The following is a 24,736-nucleotide window of genomic DNA, read 5'->3' on the forward strand; positions in this document are numbered from 1 at the left end:
TTACTGGAGAAATTTGGGAAAATATTGAATAAATAAATTTAAATTTTTAAAAAAGAAAAAATATTTCCCCCTCTGAAACTGGCAAATATTTTATTTTAATTATTTAATAAAATATGAATATTGTTGTGCAAGTAGAACATGTTGTAAATATGAATATAGAATAAATTTGTTTTAAGTTCTCAGAGATCTATTTTCTCCATTAAAAGACTACCTAATGCCACCTTTCCCTTTTTTGTAGAATACTAACATCTTCCCTTTTTGGTGGGCTATAGAAAATTCACTGAAAACCCCTCCCTGCATTCATTCTAGTAAGTGTAGCTTTGGCAAGTTTATTTCTAGACAATATGTAGTTTTGCATACTGTGCAAATTGAAAAAAGAAAAAAAGCATGCTAATTGGTTAAAGATTCAGCAGGATTAATAACTCAAGACATTTTGAATCAAAACAGGGTTTACATACAACAGGTGCATCTTATGCTAGAAGTGAGTTACTGAATAGGAAGATTGAACAACTGTACCTTTCCCACCAAGCATATGCGCTATGAGCACATATTACTTTTATTTCTGTTCTGTTTATTCTTTATTGAATTTTAGTTAATACAAGTCCAAGATGCAATGGTCAGGTGACTGGAAGAGCTATCAGAGAATTAAGTTTCCACCTCCAACCACAGTGAACAGCAGAATAACTGGGAAGAATGGTATGTCTAGAAAAGTACCAATATTGTACAGAGTTTTTTGTTGCATCTTCTTAGGAAATATCTTTTTGAAATGATTATTGAAGTGTTTTAACAGATTTATTATAGAGCCCATAGCAGATAGAGGCTCATAAATAACCTGATAAACTCCGATCCTTCAGAATTATTCTTTAATAACTGAAGAAAAATATCATCCCCTGGGGACCCAATATTTGGTGTCAATGAGAGATAGAAGAATGACTTGTTTTGTTGGTAGGGATAAAAATCAGAACTACAATATTGTCTGTTTTATTTCTTAATTTCTACATTTTGTAGTAAATTTTTAAAAATAGAAAATTTAAAATTAAAAAAAAATTAAAAATAGAAAAAAATTAGAAAATAACGGGGAGATGCCTTATTGTTTGTTTTCATTTTTCTTTTACCATAAATTTTACAGAATCATTATATTTGGACATAGAAAATAGTTTTGGTATAATTTACCCAAACCTCTTTTTTAATGATGATGATGAAGGGAAAAAACCACTTATATAGAACCTACTTTGTAAATTTATATAAGGAAATTAAGTCTAGATTGGCTCAATGTCATATCAGCAGGAGTAGATTGTACAAGGGGATTTTAACTCAATTTATTTTGTCTCCAAATATAACACTCTCTCTAAATGTGATCCTCAACAAGAAAACAAACTTTTCCCACTGATTTCTCACATGCTTTTGTAATTTTGTGCTTAGGATTTCTCTCTTTTTGTGTTCTTATCTTAAAATAACCAGACAATGTTTCCACATAAAATCTTTGTTGTCCTATCTTTAAATTATTTATTTTTGTTTATCTATTAGCATTAACCTCAGCATCAACAACAGCAACAACAAAAATAACAATACCACCAATAACAAAGCAACAACAAAAATAAATTTACTTAAATTATCTGTTTTCATGGAATATTTTGGATAATTTCATTTAGCCTTATTCTAATGTCCTTTTTCTTCTTTTAAAACTTGATAATTTCCTTTTTTTAAGAAAAATATTTTTTATTTTCATTACATTCATTTCTTTTTCAAATAAGTTCTTGCTTTGACTCAGATTATTTTATCATTTTATATTTGTTTACATTGTTGTCTTGGCTACTTTTGTCCTTTTTTCAGTGGGAACATACTTTTTGCTTAACATTTAACAAAGTACTCATCATTAAATTTCTTATTCTCAGAGATTTTCAGTGTAATAAATTTTGCTCAATTTTTCATGCTAACAACATTCGAAAGATTTTTATATATGTTATTTATGTCGCTGATATCTAAAAATTCAGTATGAATTGTTTTATTATCTTTATAATGATCACTTGGTGCAATATGATCTTAAGTATAACAGAGGGTTCCTCCATTTCTAAATATACCTACATATTTTTTTCCCCTATCTCATGAACAATACATATTGTCTAGTCACACTTAACACATTTTCAGCAGTCCCTTGCTGATGCCATTTTGGTTGACACTAAGTATGTTCTTTCTCATGAGAAAGCAATTCCTTTTTGCCTCTTCTAAAAAAAGTAACCCATTTTTCTCCAATTAACCTTTCTTCATATATATATATTGGATCTAGATTTTTATAATAACCAATTGAGCTCCATCACTTGGCATTTTTATTGAATTTTAGCCTATATATGTAGTGGATTGTCTTAACTTTCTTTCTATTCTGGACATTTGGGTTAAAATTGAGCATTTTCATAACCTCCTTGATTACTTTTAGTGACTGAAAAAAGTCTCCTGATGGTCTGGTGAAATGGCAAGTTTTTTCAGTGTCTGCACTCTATTCGTTATCAAAGGAATATTAAATAAATATAAATCAGAATGAGAGTCACAAATCTGATTCATTCTTAATAGTAAGTGGTCTCCAGAAATGTTGGAAAGCATTGCTTTTTCTTTCTTTTCTCTCTTCTCTCACCGTTTTTCCCTCCATTTCCCTCTGGTTCCCTCCCTTTCTCCCTCCCTTCCTTCCTTCCTTCCTTCCTTCCTTCCTTCCTTCCTTCCTTCCTTCCTTCCTTCCTTTCTTCTTTCTTCTTTTCCTTTCTTCCTCCCCTTCTCCCTCCTCTCTTTCTCCTGTCGTCGCTCCCTTGTTTCTTTTCTTCCTTCATTATTCCCTCCTCCCTCTCTTCATTCCTTTTTTTCTCACTCCTTCCTTCCTTTCCTCCTTCTTTTCTTTTTTTCCTCCTTCCCTCCTTCCCTCTTTACCTGTCTTCCTCCTTCCTTCCTTCCCTCCCTCTCACCTTCTCTCTTGCCTTCCCTTTTTTTCCTTTCTTCTTTCCTTCTTTCATTCCTTCCTTCCTTCTTTCTTTCCTTTCTTTTTTTCCTCTGGCTCTGAAAACAGTTCTACTTCAGTCAGTAATATAATTAATTTTCTTGACTTAGTTCTAGGTATTGTCTTCTTCATCCAGACAGGAGCTGGTGTACTGGGAAATTTCTTCATCCTTTGCCACTGTGCTTTTGTTTTACTAACTGGAAGAAGACTGAGGACCACAGACTCCATTTTGTTCCACTTGGTTTTGGCCAATGCCATAGGGCTTGTTTCGAAGGGAGTCCCTCAGACAATGGTTAGTTTGGGGCTGAAAATTTTCTTGGACCGTATTGGGTGTAGACTTATTGGTTTCTTCCACCGAGTGGCCCATAGTCTTTCTGTCACCATCACTTGCCTTCTGAGTAGTTTTCAGATTATTACCATCAGTCCTTTTACCTCTTCCATATGGTCAGAACTCAAAACCCATACTTCAGAGTGCATTTTTCCCTTCTGTCTTTTCTTCTGGATCCTACACATACTAGCAAATACATTTATGTTTAAGAATATGCAGAACTTGAAAGGAAGCAGTAACATTACAATGATATGGAATATGGGATTCTGTTCAGACTTTACTTTAGTTTCATTCAATGCCTCATTATTATTAATTGTATATTCTGTTCCTGATTTTCTGTGTGTGGTTTTTATGATTATTACCAGTGGGTACCTGATGTTTTTCCTGCAAAGGCATCATTGACAAGTCCGGCATATTCATAGCTCCAACCTTCTGTCAAAAAGGTCCCCTGAGACTAGAGCCACTTACACCATCTTGGTGTTGATGAGCACCTATGTGTCTTTCTATTCAATCAATTCACTTTTTTTACTTTATCATGTTCACTTTGATAAATATTCTCAGTGGTTGCATCCCACATCAACTCTCTTGGATTCATGTTTCCCAGCAATAAGTCCATTTGTGCTTATCAGTTGTGATTCCAAAATTCTCCTTTTCTTTTGCTCATTCTGGAAAAAGAAAAGATTCCAAGACCCTTTTTATCCTGGATGTGCCACTGTTCAGCATTCGATTTCTACTCTTATAAGCAGATATCTTTAAGGACACATCACCACACAAAATGATCAAACAATCCTAAGTTTTAGGAACTCTAAAGGATATTAATCATAACTATGATCCTATCATATCAACATATAGAAAGAGCTTTAAGTATTGAAATACTTTTTTATATACTTCACATGTAATATATCCAGATGTCCTTTGACTATGAATCTTCTTGTCTTCCTTAACATTACTGAAATATTAATTAAGTATTCTAATTCTACTTTAGAGATTGTGTTTGTCATACATTATGATGGATTGTTGAGAGTAACAATTTGCACTGACAATGGACAAGTCGTTGAGGAATGTCTATCCTTGTTTGTACCTGTGAAATAAGGCAAAAATTTTATATTTTTCTACAAAGATAGATAAGCAGTATATGGAGAAAAAGAGAAAGACAAGGTCTTGTGAATTTGGTCCTTTATTAAGACTAATATCAGGAATATATTATGTTATAAGTGAAATATAACAAATGGATAAAGTGAAGCAAGTCTTTGCAAAAGTTAACTTTTATTTAAAGAAGGTTACTGTCTTCCAAAAAATTAGTCATTGAATTGCCTCCATTTATGCCAAAGAACCCAAGCAAAAGAATAGTTTCCCTTTCATAATGTTGGGAAATGCAGAACAAAGAACCAGAACGGGAGGTGATATCAGATAGTTGAGAGCAATGGGAATAGTTATAGTGCTGAGGCATAAGAAGTAATATGATGGGTTAGAAGTTTGAGACTAGCAACATTTTTTTCCTCCTCTGAGTCTGGGTACAAAATAATCAATCAAATATCCTCGAGGGATACCTTGAAAGCATAAAAATACAAGATCTGATCCCTTTGTGTTTATTATGCATCTCCCAAGGTCAGCTAAATTCTTTCAAGTAAGGAGAGATCAGACATTAGCAGATTAGAACTAACACTGCTTGATTAATTAATTCTAATTAGAGGTTAAAATTCTGGATTTCTGCAAGTATACATTCATAGGCCAGTTGAATTCTGAACTAAGTTCAGAGACAAATAACCTTAACTTAATGAGTTATAGGACAATAGCAATTAGAAGACAAAATCAATCACTTATAAATAGTATCAAAAGGAAGATGACACAGAATTTAAAATGATCATTTCATTTTCCCCTTTCATCAATGAAAGACACCTATATCTCATAGATCACTTATCTATAATATAATTCTATAAGATATTTAACATCATTTTTATCAAGAGTATGGCACATTAGAACAGGTTTGTTTGTTTGTTTTTTCCCTCTGGGAAAAGTTCAAATCAGGCTTTAAAACAAAAAGTAATGCAAAGTTGAAAAAGAATAAGAAAGAAGGAGATCATTATATGCCTCAACAACGATACTGTATGAGGATGTATTCTGATGGAAGTGGATTTCTTCGACAAAGAAAAGCTCAAACTTAGTTTCAATTGATCAAGCATGGACAGAAACAGCTACACCCAAAGAAAGAATACTAGGAAATGAATGTAAACTGCTTGCATTTTTGTTCTTCTTCCTGGGTTATTTATACCTTCTAAATCCAATTCTCCCTGAGCAACAAGAGAACTGTTCGGTTCTGTCTACATATATTGTATCCAAGATCTACTGTAACCTTAAAAAAAAAAAAAAAAAAAAAAAAAGGAAATTTTTTTCCCTTTTCAAGGAACCCGGGAAACTTGACAAGCATAATAGCTTGAGGCCCACAAAGTAAAATAATCATCAGTTTATATCCAGTCTTCTTCTTTCCCTGTATTGTATTTCCAATATTCATTTAATCAATATTTTTTATCTTGGATCCCAGTTGTCCCATGTAGTCAATTGGTCTTTAGGTGGCAATTCTCTTGGATATTTTGGAGCACGATAGATCTCTTCAATAGTATTGTTTTTCATTCTTAGAAATTCTTGGTATATTTTTAAAACAAATTTCAATAAAATTTAGAACATTTTCTTAAATTTTATTTCAAAAAGCAGTTAAAATAAACTCAAATCTTATGATTCTGATATTATCAAGAATAGAAGTATAAGAAGATTATGGCATTAGGAACCCATAATTCACTTGAAACTTCAGGAAATTTAAAGCCCTTGACTATACCTTGCTTTTTCTATTTTTAACTAAATTCTATACTTGATGTGAACACTGCTAACAACAAGCAAAAGGAAGAACCCTTCAAACGTATAGAAGAATCTGACTTGTAAAATGAGTCCTTTTATTTCAAAATTTAATATTTACCAAAGGAGAGCCATATACCCTTCTAAATTATCATTGATTCCATGGTAAATAACTTGCAGTGGTACAAATTAGGGAATTGCAACACTGATTTATTTAAGAAATTCAAACACCAACTGAAAAATTAAAAGCTAAATAGGAAAACAGAACTCAGGGCAGGTAGATGGCACAGTGGATAGAACACTAACCTTGAAGTCAGGAGGATCTGAATTCAAAGCCGGCCTCAGATCCTTGAGTATTTCCTAGTTGTGTGACCCTGGGCAAGTCACTTAATAACTACAACTGGCTTAGCCAAAAAAAAAAAAAAAAAAGAATTCTTAAAATCTTGTAAATTATATGTAATTTCTTTTTTTTGTTGTTGTTTTTTTATTCAAAAAAATTTTAACTGCAATTATTTAGGACTCAAAAATTTTTAATTAATTCAATTTTTTTCTTTTAGAATTCCAATTGCATTACTTCCTTAGGAACAATAGGGATTGATAAAGATCTAAGTCTTATATGAAAAAAAATACACTTTTAATATTGAAAGTAAAAAAACTATTGAACTAATTAATAAAACTAAGAGTTGGTTCTATGAAAAAGCCAATAAAATAGATAAGCCTTTGGTAAATCTGATTAGAAAAAGGAGGGAGGAAAATGAAATTAGTAGTCTTAAAAATGAAAAGGAGAACTTTCCACCAATGAAGAGAAATTAGAGAAATAATAAGAATTATTTTGATCAACTTTATGTAATAAATTTGATAACCTAAGTGAAATGGATGACTACCTCCAAAAATACAGACTTCCAGACTAACAGGAAAAATAAATTGCTTGAATAGTCCATATCAGAAAAAGAAATAGAACAGGCAATTAAACAACTCCCTAAGAAAAAATCCCCAGGACCAGATGGATTTACATGTGAATTTTACCAAACATTTAAAGAACAATTGGCCCCAATGCTATATAAATTATTTGATAAAATAGGGAATGAAGGAGTCTACCAAATTCCTTCTATGACTAGACATGGTACTGATACCTAAACCAGGTAGGCTGAAAACAGAGAAAATTATAGACCAATCTCCCTAATGAATATTGATGCTAAAATCTTAAATAAGATATTAGCAAAAGACTACAGAAAATCATCTCAAGATAATACACTATGATCAAGTAGGATTTATACCAGAATGCAGGGCTGGTTCAATATTAGGAAACTATCAATATAATTGCCATGTTAAATTAACAAAAACCATATGATCATCTCAATAGATGCAGAAAAGCATTTGATAAAATCAACATCATTCCTATAAAAACACTTGAGAGTATAGGAATAAATGGACTTTTCCTTAAAATAATCAGCAGCATCTATTTAAAACCATCAGTAACATCATATAATGGAGACAAACTGCAACCATTCCCAATAAGATCTAGAGTGAAACAAGGTTGCCCACTATCACCATTACTATTTAATATTGTATTAGAAACACTAGCTTACAATAAGAGCTGAAAGAGATTAAAGGAATAAGAATAGGCAATAGAACCAAATTATCACTCTTTGCCAATGACATGATAGTATACTTAGAAACCCAGAGATTCTGCTAAAAAGTTATTAGAAATAATCCACAACTTTAGCAAAGTTGCTGGTTATAAAATAAACCCATAAGTCATCAAGCATTCTTATATATCACTAACAAAATCCAACAGTCAGAGTTACAAAGAAATTCCATTTAAGTAACTACTGATAATATAAAATATTTAGGAATCTATCTGCCAAGGAAAATCAGAAACTTTATAGAGCAAAATTACAGACCACTTTTCACACAAATTAAGTCTGATCTAACCAATTGGAAAAATATTAAATGCTCTTGGATAGGGCGAGCAAATATAATAAAGATGACAATATTACCTAAACTAATCTATTTATTTAGCCTATACCAATCAGACTCCCAAAAACTATTTTAATGACCTAGAAAAATAACAACAAAGTTCATATGGAAAAACAAAAGGTCAAAATTTCAAGGAATTAATGAAAAAAAAATCAAATGATGGTGGCTTAGCTGTACCAGATCTAAAACTATACTATAGAGCAGCAGTTACCAAAACTATTTGGTATTAGCTAGAAATAGATTAGTTGATCAGTGGAATAGATTAGGTTCAAGGGATAAAACAGTCAACAAATATAGCAACCTAGTCTTTGACAAACCCAAAGATCAGCTTTTAGGATAAGAACTACTATTTGATAAAAATGCTGGGAAAATTGGAAACTAATATGGCAGAAACTAGGCATTGATCCATACTTAACGCCATACACAAAGATAAGGTCAAAATGGGTTCATGACCTAGGCATAAAGAATAAATTATTAATAAATTAGAGAACATAGGATAGTTTACCTCTCAGACCTGTGGAAGGAAGGTTTTTGACCAAAAGCAGAACTAGAGATCATTACAGTCACAAAATAGAAAATTTCGATTATACCAAACTGAAAGTTTTGTACAAACAAAACTAATGCAGACAAGATTAGAGGAAGCAATAAACTGGAAAATATTTTTACAGTCAAAGAGTTCTGATAAAGGCCTCATTTCAAAATATATGAAATTAACTCTAATTTATAAAAAATCAAGCCATTCTCAATTGAAAAATGGTCAAAGGATATGAACAGACAATTCTCAGATGAAGAAATTGAAACTATTTCTAGTCATATGAAAAGATGCTCCAAGTCATTATTAATCAGAGAAATGCAAATTAAGACAACTCTAAGATACACTACACACCTGTCAGATTGGCTAAGATGACAGGAAAAAATAATGATGATTGTTGGAGGATGTGGGAAAACTGGGACATTGATTCATTGTTGGTAGGTTGTGAACAGAATCAACCATTTGGAAGTAGTTTGGAACTATGCTCAAAAGTTATCAAACTGTACATACCCTTTGATCCAACAGTGTTACTACTGGCTTATATCCCAAAAGATTATAAAAAGAAAGGGACCTGTATTGCACGAATGTTTGTGCAGCCCTTTTGTAGTGGCTAGAAACTGGAAACTGAATGGATGTCCATCAGTTGGAGAATGGCTAAAATTGTGGTATATAAAAGTATGGAATCTTACTGTTCTGTAGAAATGACCAACAGGATGATTTCAGAAAGGCCTGGAGAGACTTACACGAACTGATGCTAAGTGAAATGAGCAGGACCAGGAGATCATTATATACTTCAACAACAATACTAGATGATGACCAGTCCTGATGGATCAGGCCATCCTCACCAACGAGATCAACCAAATCATTTCTAATGGAGCAGTAATGAACTGAACTAACTATACCAGAAAAAGAACTCTAGGAGATGACTAAAACCATTACATTAATTCCCAGTCCCTATATTATACACCTCATCTTTGATTTCCTTACAACTAATTGTACAATAATTTAGAGTCTGATTCTTTTTGTAAGCAAAATAATGTTTGTCATTATACTTATGTGTATCTAAGTTATATTTTAATATATTTAACATCTACTAGTCATCCTGCCATTTAGGGAGGGTAGGGGAATGAGGTGAAAAATTGGAACAAGAGTTTGGCAATTGTTAATGCTGTAAAGTTACCCATATATATCCTGTAAATTAAAGGCTATTAAATAAAAAAATTAAAAAAAAAAAAAAAGAAAAAAAATACACTTTTAATAAAAAGATGATTCCTGTTACAGGATGAGTTTACTTAAAAGTTGTAAATTATATTCCAATCGACCAAAAATGGGATGAAACGAACAATTTAAGTTACTAATTCTAAATTGTATACAATTTATCAGTGGAAATCAAGTGAGTTGTTTTATATTAAGAAATATCCACACTTCAGCACTTGTTCTAAAAACAGGTGTTTTTCCCACAATAAATGATAAGCCATAGCAAAACTGATTTTTCCTTTGAGATAACACATGCTGTCTTTACCAGAAAGTTTGTCTTATTCTCAGTGCTTTCAAATTGGTCATCAGAATGTAGTAGAAACATCAGAAATGTAGTGTGGGTCCCTCTGAAAATAGAAAACAGTTGTTAAGAGTATTGTGTACTCTAGAGCCATATCTTTACTTTGATTTGAAGGGATCTTGTCAGGAAGCATACTCCAAAAGATTTGTTTTATGATGAAGAGAACTTTGACTAGTCTGTTCCTTATGAGCACTAGACTCTGTTCTTGACTCATATGTTCAAAATCTTCATGTAGAGCTTTCAAGACCACAGGGTACCGACTGCTTGCTGGATTTATGAGCAGTAACAGTCCTGTATTGAACACTCAAAACTCCAATTCAAAAAATCTGTAAGAAAATGGAATATTAATCATAACATTGAATATGTTCTTATTTTCATGATTAGCAATTTTTAGACAATTCAGATCCCACACAAATGACTGTCATGGATTTGATTACCTTCTCCATACTGATGATTCTCCAATCCATTTATCCCCTCTTAATCAATCTCCTGACTTTCACTCTAGATTCTCCAACTGCTTGTCTGGCATCACTAACATATGAATTCAACAGGTAAAAAATAGAACTAATTATTTTTGTTCCAATGCCCCTCTTCCTAACCTCCCTGTTTAAACTGCTACCATCTTTTTAGTTACCCAGGTTCACAACATAGATGCCATCCTCTGCTACTCACATATTCTCAATCCTCATTTGCAATATGACACTAAAGATTGTCTATTTTACATTCATGCTCTTTCACATATGCCATCCTCTTTAAATAAAAAAAAAAGCCATTGTCATCCTCTCTGGCAGGTCTGATTACACATACATGAATTATTTTAATGATCTATTGGCCAATCTTCTTGGCACAAATTTCTTCTCATTCTAGTTCTTACTGTAAACTTTATTTTTCAAAAGTACAAATCTGACTGTCACTCCACTTTATATAACTTAATAAAACAATTTTTTGTGTGTTTTCCTATCCTATCCTACCCAGGATCAAATGTAAAATTATTTTTGACCTTTTTCAAAGAATCCTTTTCTGATTTTCTTACTACCTAAGCTTTTTTTTCCTATTTATTATTTATAATTATCCTGTTATTGTATCTAATCATTTTTTGTAAATATTTGCTGTCATATTGTCTTCCTCAATCAATAGATTGTGAGTTCCTTGAGAAAAGGCATTATGTTTTGCCTTTCTTTAATTCCCCAGAACTGAGCATAACATACAGCACATAGTACACACTTAATAATAACATGCCTTTCTATGAACAGACAATTTTCACCTGAAAAAATTGAAACTATTTCTAGTCATATGAAAAGGTATTCCAAAGCATTACTGATCAGAGAAATACAAATTAAGACAACTCTGAGATAACCACTACACACTTGTCAGATCGGCTAAGATGACAGGAAAAGATAATAATGAATGTTGGAGGGGATGTGGGAAAACTGGGACATTGATACACTGTTCGTGGAGTTGTGAACAGATCCAACCATTCTGGAGAGCAATTTAGAATTATGCTCAAAAAGTTATCAAACTGAGCATACCCTTTGATCCAGAAGTGTTTCTATTGGGATTATATCCCAAAGAAATCTTGAAGGAGGGAAAGGGACCCACATGTACAAAAATGTTTGTGGCAGCCCTTTTTGTAGTGGCCAGAAACTGGAAACTGAGTGGATGCTCATCAGTTGGAGAATGGCTGAATAAATTATGGTATATGAAAGTTATGGAATATTATTGCTATGTAAGAAACAACCAACAGGATGATTTAAGAGAGGCTTGGAAAGACTTACATGAACTGATGCTAAATGAAATGAGCAGAACCAGGAGATCATTATACATGACAACAACAAGACTATACAATGATCAATTCTGATGGACGTGGCTCTCTTCAACATTGAAATGATTCAAACCAGTTCCACTTGTGCAGTGACAAAGAGCCATCAACACCCAGAGAAAGGACTGTGGGAACTGAGGGTGGACCACAATATAGCATTTTCACGCTTTCTGTTGATGTTTGCTTGCATTTTGTTTTCCTTCTCAGATTTTTTTCTTTCTAGATCCGATTTTTTTTGTGCAATAAGATAACCATATAAATATGTGGACATACATTGGATTTAACATATTTAACATGTATTGAACTACCTGCCATCTAAGGGAGGAGGTGGGGAAGAAGGGAAAAATTTGGAACAAAAAGTTATACAAGGGTCAATATTGGAAAAATTGCCCATGCATATGCTTTGTAAATAAAAAGTTTTAATAATAAAAAAAATACATGCCTTTAGATTATTAGTACATTACATAAAAAAATTAAATAAAAAAAATCTCCTGTAGTATTATCATATGGTCCTTGTAACTGAAAAACCACAAAATTTAAAAGAATCTTAGAATAAGAAACAATTATTTACTACATTCCTTCTCTTAGATTTCTACTTATAGTTTAGATATTTTTGATGTCTTAATTTCACTGAAATTCTTCCCTTGGAAGTGTGCTTATGAAATGGTTCAGGTGCAAGTGCCAACTTTAAAGAAAAAAATAAAGTCAATTGAATGGATGGATGAACTTCCTGTCCTGAACTAAAAAAAGGTCATTGTATCCTATTTCTGTTCCAGACTTCTCCTTCACCTTCATGCAGCAAACAGAGGGACAACAAGTGCGAGGACTGTCCTATTGCTAGGCTTTAGCAGATAGAAATTGCTCTACATTTGACTTGACCTGCCTACATATGAGGAAATTTCGGTATACCAAGCTTCAATTAGATAATGAATGAAATTGCCTCCAAATCAAGAAAAGTTTGAAAAGCTTGTTCTTATTCATGTGTGCAAGAATTTTCGAAAGACTGTCATGATCCCAATCTCTTTGTTATCCATAAATGGGGAATTGCCATTTGGTTCACGTACTGATTGACTCTTATTAAAATTCTCCTTTTTTACCTTTGTGTATCTACTGGGAATTGTCAGATATCAGAGCAGAGACTGAGTTCTCAATCTAGGCTTGCAGACCACTCTGGGCAAAACTGATGGTTGTAGGAGAAAAAGTCTGAGGAGTTAAGATAGATGATGAAGAAACTGAGTCTCATGAAGCATAAATGAATCTCCCACTATTACAGAGATCAGAAAATTTAGCTTGAAATTTTGAACCCAGTTGCTCTCACTCCACACAATACTCCTCTCACTCTGTCACTATGCTTTTACAATTATCTTAGATAATCACCCCTGTCCACTTTATCAGGAAACTTCAGTTAGTTGCCTCAGTCAGGATCCTGAAGTTATTAAGTTTCAGAACTGGGATTCAGAGCTAAAATTTCAGGACACTAATGTAAAGAGCTGGAACTCTGGAGAAGTATACTTGAAACAAGGTGTTAACTCAGTGGTATTGATGAGATAATTATTTTCTAGTTCCCATATATACTTAGTATGTTTTGATGTAATGGTTCTCTAGTTCACACATACTCAGTATACTGTAATGATAGAAATAGGGTATTTAAACTGGGGGGAAAGTCAGACTCCGGGGGAGACTGGTTGAGACTGGCAGACTGGCAGACTGTTGGAAGAGACTGGGTTAGACAGACTGTGAATTAGACTGCTGGTAGAAACTGTGAGTGGTAAAAACACTGCCTGAGACTGTGGGGCATGTTGGTTCAGACTGGGATACTGAAGAAGACTAAAGACTTTGGACTTTATTCCTGACTATTCCCTTGATGATTATTCTGCTGAAACCAAGGCTGGTCCTAAGGCCATCCAGAAAGCTAGCCCAGACATTACACACTAGTACTTCCAACTTAAAAATCTTTTCATTGAAGTTGTTTCAAAGAAAAGAAAATATTCTTAAAATTAGAGTGGATGTCTGCTTCTCTTCAGTTCCTAAAATGCAAGCTTTCATTTTCTTGGAGATTTTTGTTTTGTATCAGTGCATGGAATAAGAGGCTTTGAAATCTTGACAAATCTGAGTGATCATTTGCAGGGGCACAAGATGATAGACAGCATGTTTAATGATATCAGCCTTATACAGGAAGTCATAACTAGTGACTGAAGTGGTAAGACAGGGACTGAAATAAAGGAGAGGGAAGATTCTCAGCAGGGGAAGCTCAGGAAAGGTTTGAAAATCCAGGGAAGCCCAAAATAATACCTGAAGATGCTCTCATCTGAGTGTCCGTAGTGCCCTCATCTCCATCCTTCTCAATCCATGTCTTCCTGGGAACCTGCAAGGCTTTCTAACTCAAGTTGCTCCCAATTGTATTTTTGTTTGATTATTTTTGGCCATTCTCACTAATGATGAGTAATTATCACTGGGCATATTATCACTAATCAAAAAACTACCTGATGATGATTTTAACTTGGGACCAGCCTTCAGTGACAAATCTGAAATCCCATGAAGTCAATCATACTCACACCTCTGGGGAAAGACGGATTTTGAGTCTATAACTACCTTCTGTCTGCCCTCTCTTGCATCTGGGCAGAGCCCAGTTTTCATCTTGGCAGCAGAGCATAGCCTGGGAGTGTCTTCCATCTGATTCTTAGAATCAGAGACTCAGAAGCTGAATCACTTCTGTTTTGGAGGGAAAAAAGGGGAATTAGAATGGGATCCAAATGCTGTATTTGCTGCCAATAGGAAAAACACTCTGAAAAAGGTTCTGGCATTTCCCCCCATAATCTTAGTAAAAGTGTCTTTGTAAAGGTTTCATTTTCTGATCTACACTGCACTGTTCCCCTGCTCAGTTTTCTTAATTGTAATGCAGTGTATAACTCCTACAAACTCCTTCTGTCAAATATATTTTTAATCCTAAATTACCATTTCATCATATCTATGCCCCTTTGTTTCATAGATTTATAGATCAGACTCAGGAAGATATTTTCTTTCATCCTATTTGTAATTTTCGTTGATTGATAGATATAGAATGAGAAGTGATCTGAGAAGTCATCTAGCTGAAAACACAAAAAAAGAATAAAAACACAATCCAGATGACCTCTATCATGCCAGCAAAATGGAATGTAAAATGTTTCTACTTTGCTACATTTAAGAGCACTGCATTTGTGATGGTTGTAAAACTTTCCAAAAATTCACCTTTCCTTTTCTTTCTTTGAACAGAAATTGCAGTACTTCCAAGTGATTTTACTTTTTGAATGTTAAATAGCTGACTAAAACCCTTTCCATTACCTTGGTTTCCCCTCAACTGAAAAGTAAGAGTACTGGGCTATAATCTTTGTTTAATACTGCCCATTGGCTGTGAATCATTTCCTGAAATGCTTGAATATTGGGTCCAATTTCTACTTAGAGAAAGATAAATTCTTGGATTGCAAAGTCACTTTCTAGAGAGATTCATATTAAATTATTTTAAATAAACTTGTTGCTCTCTCTTAAATTCATCTCTGATGTTAATCACTTCTAGTTAGGAGATTGAGATAGTGGGTAAGTTCTCTTTTTTTCTCCTGGAACTATGGTTAATATTTCCTCATCATTTTAGAAATGAGATGTCTACAACTCCTCTGAGGCCACAGACTGATGATGGAAAGGAAAGAAGCACATTGGAGGTGAACCACTTAGGTAAGTTTTCTTACCCCTGGCAGACTTCTCTGCTTCATTTTTGTCCTCTGGAATAGTATAATTTTCCTTTAAAATCTCCTTCTTGGCACAATATTACATCAAATTTTTAAGTCAAAATTATATCAAAATAGATTAAGACAAAATTATAGAAATCAGTGAGTGAGTATTAACAGTGATTATTCATTGGAAAAATGTCTTTCAGGTTGCTGGGAGATAGTCTGAAAATTGAATTTCTTTTGGAATTTCTTTTTTGATCCTAAGAGTTAGTCCTATTGTTCTGGCTCCAGTCTATATCAAATATAGACCACATGGTGAAAAATGACTTTTTCAGATAGACTCTGGTTTAGTCTAAGGATAAACTAAATCATGAGCAAGTAGCAGAGTAAACCTATCCCTAAAAGTAGAATGAAATTTATGATGCAAAATTTATGGACAGCCTGAATGGGTGGATCAGATTAACCTTTCTTTCATTATATATGGTTTAGGAATACTGTGGATGATTTCATTTAGCACTGGCAAGGTTTAGGGCCATTGGAACTGGCTAAATTGATATGCGTATATGTATGTATATATATATATACATATATATATATTTAGATAGATGATATGTGTGTGTGATTATAATTTTTTAAAAGGACATGGCCAGCCAGAGGGATTAATGGCTTATTTAGAGACATTGTTTATTTGAAGAAATTGTCGCTCTGTGTTATCTTTTCTTCATTTTTTGAAAAAAAAATTATATTTTGTTTTGTTTGTATCTAAATTCCTATAATATTTTTGAACTTGGGGATTTTGAATCATAATAAGTTTTTTTTCTTCTATCAGGCTCTATGAAAAGTGAAAGAAATTATAGTTGTCTTTCTATTTTATTTCTCTTTTTCTACAATAGAATAATAATCTGTCTGCTTTGTGGATTATTATTGTTGATAATTGATAACCATGAAAACTATAGTGACAGTGTCACAGATATTATCTGTTCAGTGTGAATCTTGAAATTATAATTCAGCATATATTTTGTATGCTTATCAATTGAAATATCTTAGTGTATTTTTAATTCAGCAGTTCTTCCTAGATGTTTGAAAAGCCAAGACAGTATAATCTGTAGACAAATATATACCCAGATTTTTTCTCTCTATCATTTTATGATGTATTACTTTTAATCTATAAATTGATAAAGGGATTTAATTAATCTAGATGAGCTGTGTGGTAAGCTGACTTATGTTGACTACTCATTGTCCTGATAATTTTGGTATTTTGAATCACTAAAAATAATTATTTAAATTTTCTGATTTTAAGGCATAATTATTGGATAACTTTTATTTTAACATTTTAATCTATTTTTTTCAAAATCTGGGTATTTGGGTTTCCCCTTTTTTGGCAAAAAATAATTTTCATTATTGCCTTCATTTCATTTTTTTCTTAATTAATTCATGCTACTCTTTAAATTGTTTATTTATCTAATTTGCTTAATTTCGATTATTGTCTTGGCTTTCTCCCACTTCCTTTGGTTACATCATTTTTTTTTGTTCAATATTTAACTAAGAACTGAACTTTTAATTTTCTGTTAACATGGGATTTCAGTGTGTCAAATTTTAACCCAATTTTACTTGTTTACATATGGTAAATATCTATTTGGAATCTGATATAATCTAATTTTTTTACCATTCAACTTTTACTATTGCATTTGTGCAGTACATTTTTATTTTCCCAAGGCAATTATGATTAGGTAGCTTGCTCAGGTTAACACAACTAGGAAATATTAAGTTAATAAAGCTGGATTTGAACTATTGACTCCAGGGCTGGTACTCCATCCACTACAGTGTCTAAAAGCTACTTGTGCAGTACATTTTGACATTTTCAATATGGATTTATTTTTGTTGTACTTAGATCCCTTATTTATTAGTTGGAATATAATGTTACATATGAAATAATGTTTCTCTATTGCTAAATATATCTACCTACTTTTTTCCCAGCACATGATAAATGCATACTTTTCTTCAATGTTTACAAAATATATTTTGTTTCCAGTAAACTTTCTTCATATAAAAATTAATAAACTATTGAGTTCTGTTATTTTTCATTTTTCCCTTTAATAAATTTTAGCAAATTTCAATAATATATTGTCTTAATTCTCTTTATATTCTGGGCTTTTGTATTAAAATTGAGTAATCATTTCCTCAGTCTCATCAATCTCTCTTAGTGATTGAAAAGAACTCTCCTGATGGCCTGAAGAAATTGTGGTATATCACCTACATTGTTTTCTCATATTTGGTTTCTGGTGTTTGCCCACTACTAAGAATAATTAAATACAAATAAAGTTGAGCATCACAAAGCTTTCTCATCTCATTAGCAAATATTCTCTAGGAAAATTTAAAAGCATCCATTCTTTCTTTGTTACTTTTTTTTTTCATCTCTTTGTGGCTCTGAGAAGAATTCTACTTCAGTCTGTGAGAGTTTTTTTTATCTTGATTTAGTTCTAGGTATTGTCTTCTTCATGCAAACTGGAGCTGGTTTACTGGGAAATCTCTTCATCCTTTGCCATTGTATCTCCAAATTCCTAACTGCTGGCAGGAAGAGGCCCATAGACTCCATTTTTTTCCACTTGTCCTTGTCCAACTTCATAGGACTCTTTTCCAAGGGAATACCTCAGACAATGGTTGGTTTTGGGCTGAAAAATTTCCTGGATCGAGTCAGCTTTCGCTTTATTGTTTTCCTCCACCGAGTGGCCCGCAGTCTTTCTGTCACTATCACCTGCCTTCTGAGTGGTCTTCAGATTATCACCATCAGTCCCTTTTCCTGTTCCATATGGTCACAACTCAAAACCCATGCCTCAATATACATTTTCCCATTTTGTTTTTTCTGCTGGATCCTACAAATACTGATACATAGCTATATGTTTCTGAACTTGCAAAACATTACAGAAAGTCTTAATAACACAAGAATATGGAATCAAGGATTCTGTTCAGAATACATTTCAGCCTCATTCAAAGCCTCACTATTTATCATTGTGTATTCTATTCCTGATCTCCTGTGTGTGGAATTTATGATTATGGCCAGTGGCTATCTGATTTTTCTCCTGCAAAGACATCATCGGCAAGTCCAGCATATTCATGGCTCCAGTCAATTGTCCAGAAGGTCTCCTGAAATGAGAGCTACCTATACCATCTTGGTGTTGGTTTGTATCTATGTTTCCTTCTATTCAGTCAGTTCCATTTTAGGGTTTTATCTTTTTCATTTTGATAGACATTCTCAGTGGTTGTTGCCCACCACAGCTTTCTTGGATGCTAGTTACCAAGCCATCAGCCCATTTGTGCTTATCAGCTCTGATTCCCAAATTTTCCATTTTTTTGAATCACTCTGGCAAAAGAAAATATCCCATAACTCTTTCCCCTAAACTGTCTAGCACTCTATTTCCACTTGTGCAGAAAGAAATCTTTCAGTAGCTAATGAGAGTAGGTCAGTAAACAACAGAATGAAAGAAATGTAGACTTACAATCTAGAAGGGATGTCAATGATACCAATAATAATCATATTGAGCATTTGAATAGAACTTTAAAGTTTGAAAAAGACTTTTATTTATATTTCTCATTGAATCAGCCTGTATGTTCTTTTATTCTAAACCTCCATGTGTCCTTAAGACCATTTTGAGCTCTTATTCATGAAGTGTATAATCAATTTTCTTATTCTACATTAGACATTGCTTTTGTTGTAGAATTAAATGTAGAACAGCCTGCTGTGCTGACAATGGAGGGACAGTTGTGACATGTCTATCAATCACTTCTAACCATAAAAAAAGAATTTTTAAAAAAAATTTTTCCCTGTAATCTGTTGAAAGCAGAGATTTTTTCTGTGAAGTTTATCCTTCCTAAGGACTAATATAAATGATGAATTAGATTGCAAATTAAATTTAACAAAAGGATGAATTGAAGTAATTCTCCAAGAAGGACGATATATATTAAAAGGGGGATGCTGCCTCTCAATAAGTGGGTCAAGGGCTTACCTCCAATTATGCCAAAGTCTCAGAATGAAAAGACATAATTATAAGAACATCAATACAGGTCCATCAGTCCCAAACCCAAGAGGCCGAAATATCTTAGTACATGGATAACAAGATAAAGCATTTCAGATCCAATTGATTTTAGCTAAGAATAGAAAAAGCAGCCAAATGCATGTCAGGATAGTTCATCCATATTCAGAAACAGTCAGGTGAAAAGATTTTTATCATGGAAAATTAAGTGAAGAGAACTTAATTTAGCTTCCCCAGGTGACCTTGAAATCTTTTCCACATGGACAAAGATCCACTGGCTTCATTCTTATTAAGATGATGACATTTTTCTTTACCTGATAAAACATTGGCTCTAGGATACAACAAACCTGAAAACAAAAGTCAGACATTAACTTATCATCCCCTAAGGTTATTTTCTCACATAGTAAGTTTCAGTATTCAGGAGTAGGTTTGGATATGGTTATTAACAATATTCTCATGACTTTGCAATAAATCAGCTAGAAAATAAAAGTCATCAAACCATCTAAAATTTCACAAAAGGCTTTAATTAACCTTCTTTTCTTCTTATTTTTATTCAAATAAATTCTGATATAAAAGGAAGTCAAAAAATTAACACAAATAATTAAATTCATGCGGAAAATATTTGGTAGTTTTCTAAGTGCTTTTAAACAAAAATATATTTTTAAGTGTGGCATCTGTTATGTCTAAATTGTTTGAAGATATAACTTCAGCATACATTATTCCAAGCATAACTTTCTAATCATTAATACAACTCATCTCACATACAGATAATTTGATACTATGGGTTTATTACTCTGAGAAACAACTTTCCTGGGAGCCAAACCCAGAAAGGAATTAGCAAAGGTTTGGGGGCCAGAGTCATTTTTTTATTAGCCTTCTAAGTTTTGAGGCTGGGGACATTAAGAGCCAATTTTCAATTAAATAAAGGGTGGTAATTATGCCCTGGACCAAGAACTCCCATTGAATTGTAAATGGAGATACTCCTGGGAATTTTCCCTAGGAAAAGGAGGGTGGGGCCTTTCCCAAAAGTCAGGAAGGGTTGAGATTTTAGGGTTTCTCTAACCCAGGTCTACTTCCCCCAAAGATCAGGAGGACACTGTTTACATCAATCCTCTCTCAAATAGTCATCTCAAATTCATTTGGGGCAAACTGATGAGGGTCTCATCTTCTGGAGCTGCTTCAAGCTGACAAGGGTTGTACAGTTGTCCCTATGTCCAATGGGGGTTCAGGCCAGGAGGGGAAGTGCAAGATCTAAAGGGGGAAGCAACAACATGTAGGGAATGTTGAGTGTCCCAGTCAGTTGTCCCATTATCTTCAGACTGAACAAATTGTTGGAAGTTCATAGCTTGGAGTCTGGAAGAAACAAATCTCATAAGTGGGGGGCATCCAGGGTGGAGATGGTGACATTTGGGAATAGGGCTTTTGCAAATAATGCATCAGGTCCCCTCTGTGGGCTGCCTTGAGGATGCTGATGGCCCACACTACAATCCTGAATGCCCCCACTGCTCACAGAGCTCCCTAGATGAAAGGCTAAGAAGGAGTTAACTACTGGTAGGAGCCATAGAATGACATCAAGAAAAGTAGGAGAGAAAATGCTAGGAGCAAAGTTCTCATCCTTCAAATGGGAAATGGCAAAAAAGAAAAAAAAAGACTTGAGTGAGTGAAAGGACACAGACAATTTCACCCTTCTTTCTCCAGTGTTTTCAGGGGTCCTGTGGAACAGTAGCTTCAGGTCCTCTATGGGTTCACAGGAATGTTCTGAATTATCTGAAGGAGTGATAACAGAAGCAACATTTTAAACTTAGAAATATGAGTCCAGCTGGGGGACCATTCAAGTTTGACTGATGTTGAAGTAGTCAGAATGACCTTAAATGTTCCTTTCCACTTTACACCCTGAGGGTCAGCACCCGGAGGCTTCTAAAATTTCAAGTATACCATGTCTCCTGCATTTACAGGGGAGGCTGTCATATGAGCATCTATAGGTTTAGGGAGATGCTCATTTGTATATTCAGAAAGGGCCTTCTGAACTGCACCAAGCTGTGTGGCAAACTAGATGACAACATGCTGTTCTGCATCTACAAAAATGGTTAAGAAGGGTCTCCCACACAGAAGTTCAAAGGGGTTAAACTTAAAGGTGTCAACAAAGAACAAAGGTGGCACATGTGTAAAGTCTATTTGCTAATCTTCCCCTGGATATGTGCTCTTTCCCTTAATAGGCTTCGGGAGAGGGGGAGCTTTACCAACTCCTTCAGGATTCATTTGGGCACAAACTGGACAGTCCTGACAGACCTGTCTGATCTTTTCTCCAGCTTGTGAAGAGTAAAAATGTTTTCACAAGGGATTAAAGAGCATTTCTTCCCAAGTGGGCAGCTTGGTGAAGACCAAAAATAACTTTCCATTGATTTGCCTCTGGGATTAGGATTTGTCCTGAGGGTGCTTGAAACCATCCAGAAGCAGCAAGTGTGTATCCCCTTTCTTCTCCAAGGGCTTGTTCCTGATGTTGGAGTAGTCAGAATGACCTTAAATGTTCCTTTCCACTTTATACCCTGAGGGTCAGCACCTGGAGGCTTCTAAAATTTCAAGTTATATGAAGGTGTAGAAGAATCAGGGAGCTGGGGAATTAAAGGTGCCATAGTTAGGGGTGAGTGGGCAGCAGCTTGAAAAGTTGCAAGCCCTTTCCCCTTGGCCTGAAGTGAATCTCCCTTCTGGTGTCCTTTACAAAATATGACTGAAACCTCTCTGGGTTTATGGACAGCTTGCCACCATTAAGCTACTGATGCCCTTTGGCTTCTAAAATGCTCTGGTGCCTTGGGGTGAGTTTTGAGGCTTATCCAAGAGCTGTTAGAAGGGTTGTAGCAATCATTGCTCTAAGGCACAAGGGCCATTCTGGGGAAAGTGAATCCAGGTCAAACCAAAAGATTGGTTTTGATTTCCTTTCAGTAAATTTTAACAGCATCCTGCAGTACTGTTTTAATTTTTTTAGTTTTGAGATCTTTTAAGCCAAATTTGTCTCTGTTTAAGAGACAGACTAAGGGAGAGTCCTTAGGAAAAAAAGACAGAGGTGGATTGTACCATTTTTTGCCACAAGTCTTAGATATTCCAGATTCTGTAGCACCCCATCCTCTCAGGCGTCCCTAAAGATGGAGACAGGTGCCGGAAGATCCCCTGGTTAACGTTACTTCTGCTAAAAGACACAGGAATTTCAAGTCTATGCATCCCCAATCAAGGAAGTCTGCTGAGTGTAAAGCTCCTACAGCCCAAATCTTCCCAAGCATTTGGGTGTCACAGCTATAGAAGAGACAATAGCAAGAGAAGGCTTATCTTAGCCAAAATTTCAGGGATCTCAGTAATGGGCCATCAAATGTTGAGGTGTGAGAAATAAGGGGTGAGAGATCTCCAGGCCCGTGTTGCAGATTTTTTGTGAAAGAATTTGCAATCCCTAACTACAGGCTGTTTTTGGTTTACATCACTATCATTTTGAAAGAATTGATTCTGGACAATTTAATCTATAATTTGGGTTCAAAAAACATTTGCCAAATTTATATATCATATACGTACATAAAAATAAATACACAATGCATGTTTATAGACATATATATGCATATATCTAAAACAACAAATTATCAAATTCTTGCTAGTTATAAACTTTATCCATATTACAGATTGGTCAAGTGAGGTAATTGTTTTTAGCTCATTCAGTTAATGGATTTTTTTTTTTTGATTCAATGAATTTTTTTTGACACTTAACCATAAAGCCAAAAAGTAGAATAAATTCTGAAATCATAAACATTGTTTTAAGAGAGAGAGATGTAAGGGAAGATTCCACCTGGTTCAATTTCTCAAATGATATCACGCAAAATTCCAATTATAACTTTACTTATTAGTATATTTTTAAGGGTCATTGATTCCAAGCATTTTATATTTTGGGCTCCACTATTCAAGATAATTTGCTGGCAAAGTGCTGTCTATGTTTAGCTTGAAAATTTCCCTAATCATTACATCAAAATTCACATTTTAATTTAGTTCAAAGCTAGGTTCTACAATCTCAGAAAGAACGCATTGCTATTCAATGTTCTCTATAAATTATTCATATTTACTTTAAAATATTTCTTCATTTTCCCAATGGTAACAAAGTTTCTCATGTATTTCTCTTTTAAACAAAGCCAAAAACTTTCCTTCAACCTCTTTGTTTACATATTTAAACATATAGTTCTTTTATGTTCATTTTTCAAGTAGTCTCATCGGATCTATTATTCATCCTAAACCCTGATATTTTTGATAAATTCCCAAATCCTCTATCTTATTCTTTATAAATGCAATCAGTGTTAATAAGCCTTCAGGTCTCGAGCATACCTTATTTAACACTGGAAAAATACTATAGCAAAATCCCATGAATGTCCATATATAGTGAAAATGCTAATTCTCCATAGCCAAAATATCACATGAATGAAACTGATTCTTTAATTATCCCTTGGTCTAGAGGTACATTTTTTAGTTCTAAAAAACTTCTCACATCCAGGTTATTACTCTTCCTGCTCCCAGATAGAGTTATAGTTAGAATTACTAGGCTTATCTAAATTAATAAGGCAACTGAATATAGATTGGCCTACATAACCTGGATGATGGGAAGCCTTAGTCAATCAAAATGACAGAAAAAACCAGCTAATTCTTGACTCAAATATCAAGTAATATGAAATGTTCCCAGTTTCCTTGGACATGTAGAGATACCAAAAGAACCTTAGATGCTAAGAGAAGTATACCATCACAACTGTGTTCGAAAGGGATGTTTTGTCCATTTACTTTTCTTCAATACTCTTAGTTGTTGTTTCATTATTTGTAACTTTCAGTAAAATAGAAGATAATTCAGTCAATGAGCATTTTTATGCTAAAAATATGTCATGTGCCATTAGCTTGGGGAAACAAAAAAAAAATGAGCTAATAACTGTCCTCA

The 24,736-nt window shown here is 33.9% G+C and overlaps 2 protein-coding genes across 2 annotated transcripts; both read left to right on the plus strand.

The window, feature by feature from the left end:
* Window positions 1-613: 613 nt before the first annotated feature.
* On the plus strand, window positions 614-5,394 carry LOC100916896 (vomeronasal type-1 receptor 4-like). Its single transcript, XM_012545780.2, is given in 2 exon segments — window positions 614-621; window positions 3,053-5,394. Coding segments are annotated over 2 exon segments (1,023 nt in total). The 3' UTR covers window positions 4,068-5,394.
* Window positions 5,395-15,685: 10,291 nt separating this feature from the next.
* On the plus strand, window positions 15,686-19,196 carry LOC100917160 (vomeronasal type-1 receptor 3-like). The gene is made up of 2 exons (XM_031961698.1): window positions 15,686-15,745; window positions 18,190-19,196. Exons 1-2 carry the CDS (start codon window positions 15,686-15,688, stop codon window positions 19,150-19,152), a joined length of 1,023 nt encoding a protein of 340 aa, XP_031817558.1. The 3' UTR covers window positions 19,153-19,196.
* Window positions 19,197-24,736: the final 5,540 nt, after the last annotated feature.

Source organism: Sarcophilus harrisii, chromosome 3, assembly GCF_902635505.1.
Source record: "Sarcophilus harrisii chromosome 3, mSarHar1.11, whole genome shotgun sequence".
Lineage (NCBI taxonomy): Eukaryota > Metazoa > Chordata > Mammalia > Dasyuromorphia > Dasyuridae > Sarcophilus > Sarcophilus harrisii.

What these genes read in the sequence shown, in the direction of transcription:
- LOC100917160 (XM_031961698.1), top strand. Translation starts at nt 15,686, where the DNA reads ATGTCTACAACTCCTCTGAGGCCACAGACTGATGATGGAAAGGAAAGA. An exon ending in AGGAAAGAAGCACATTGGAG is followed by an intron (nt 15,746 to 18,189) that starts GTGAACCACTTA and finishes GGCTCTGAGAAG; the next exon opens with AATTCTACTTCAGTCTGTGA.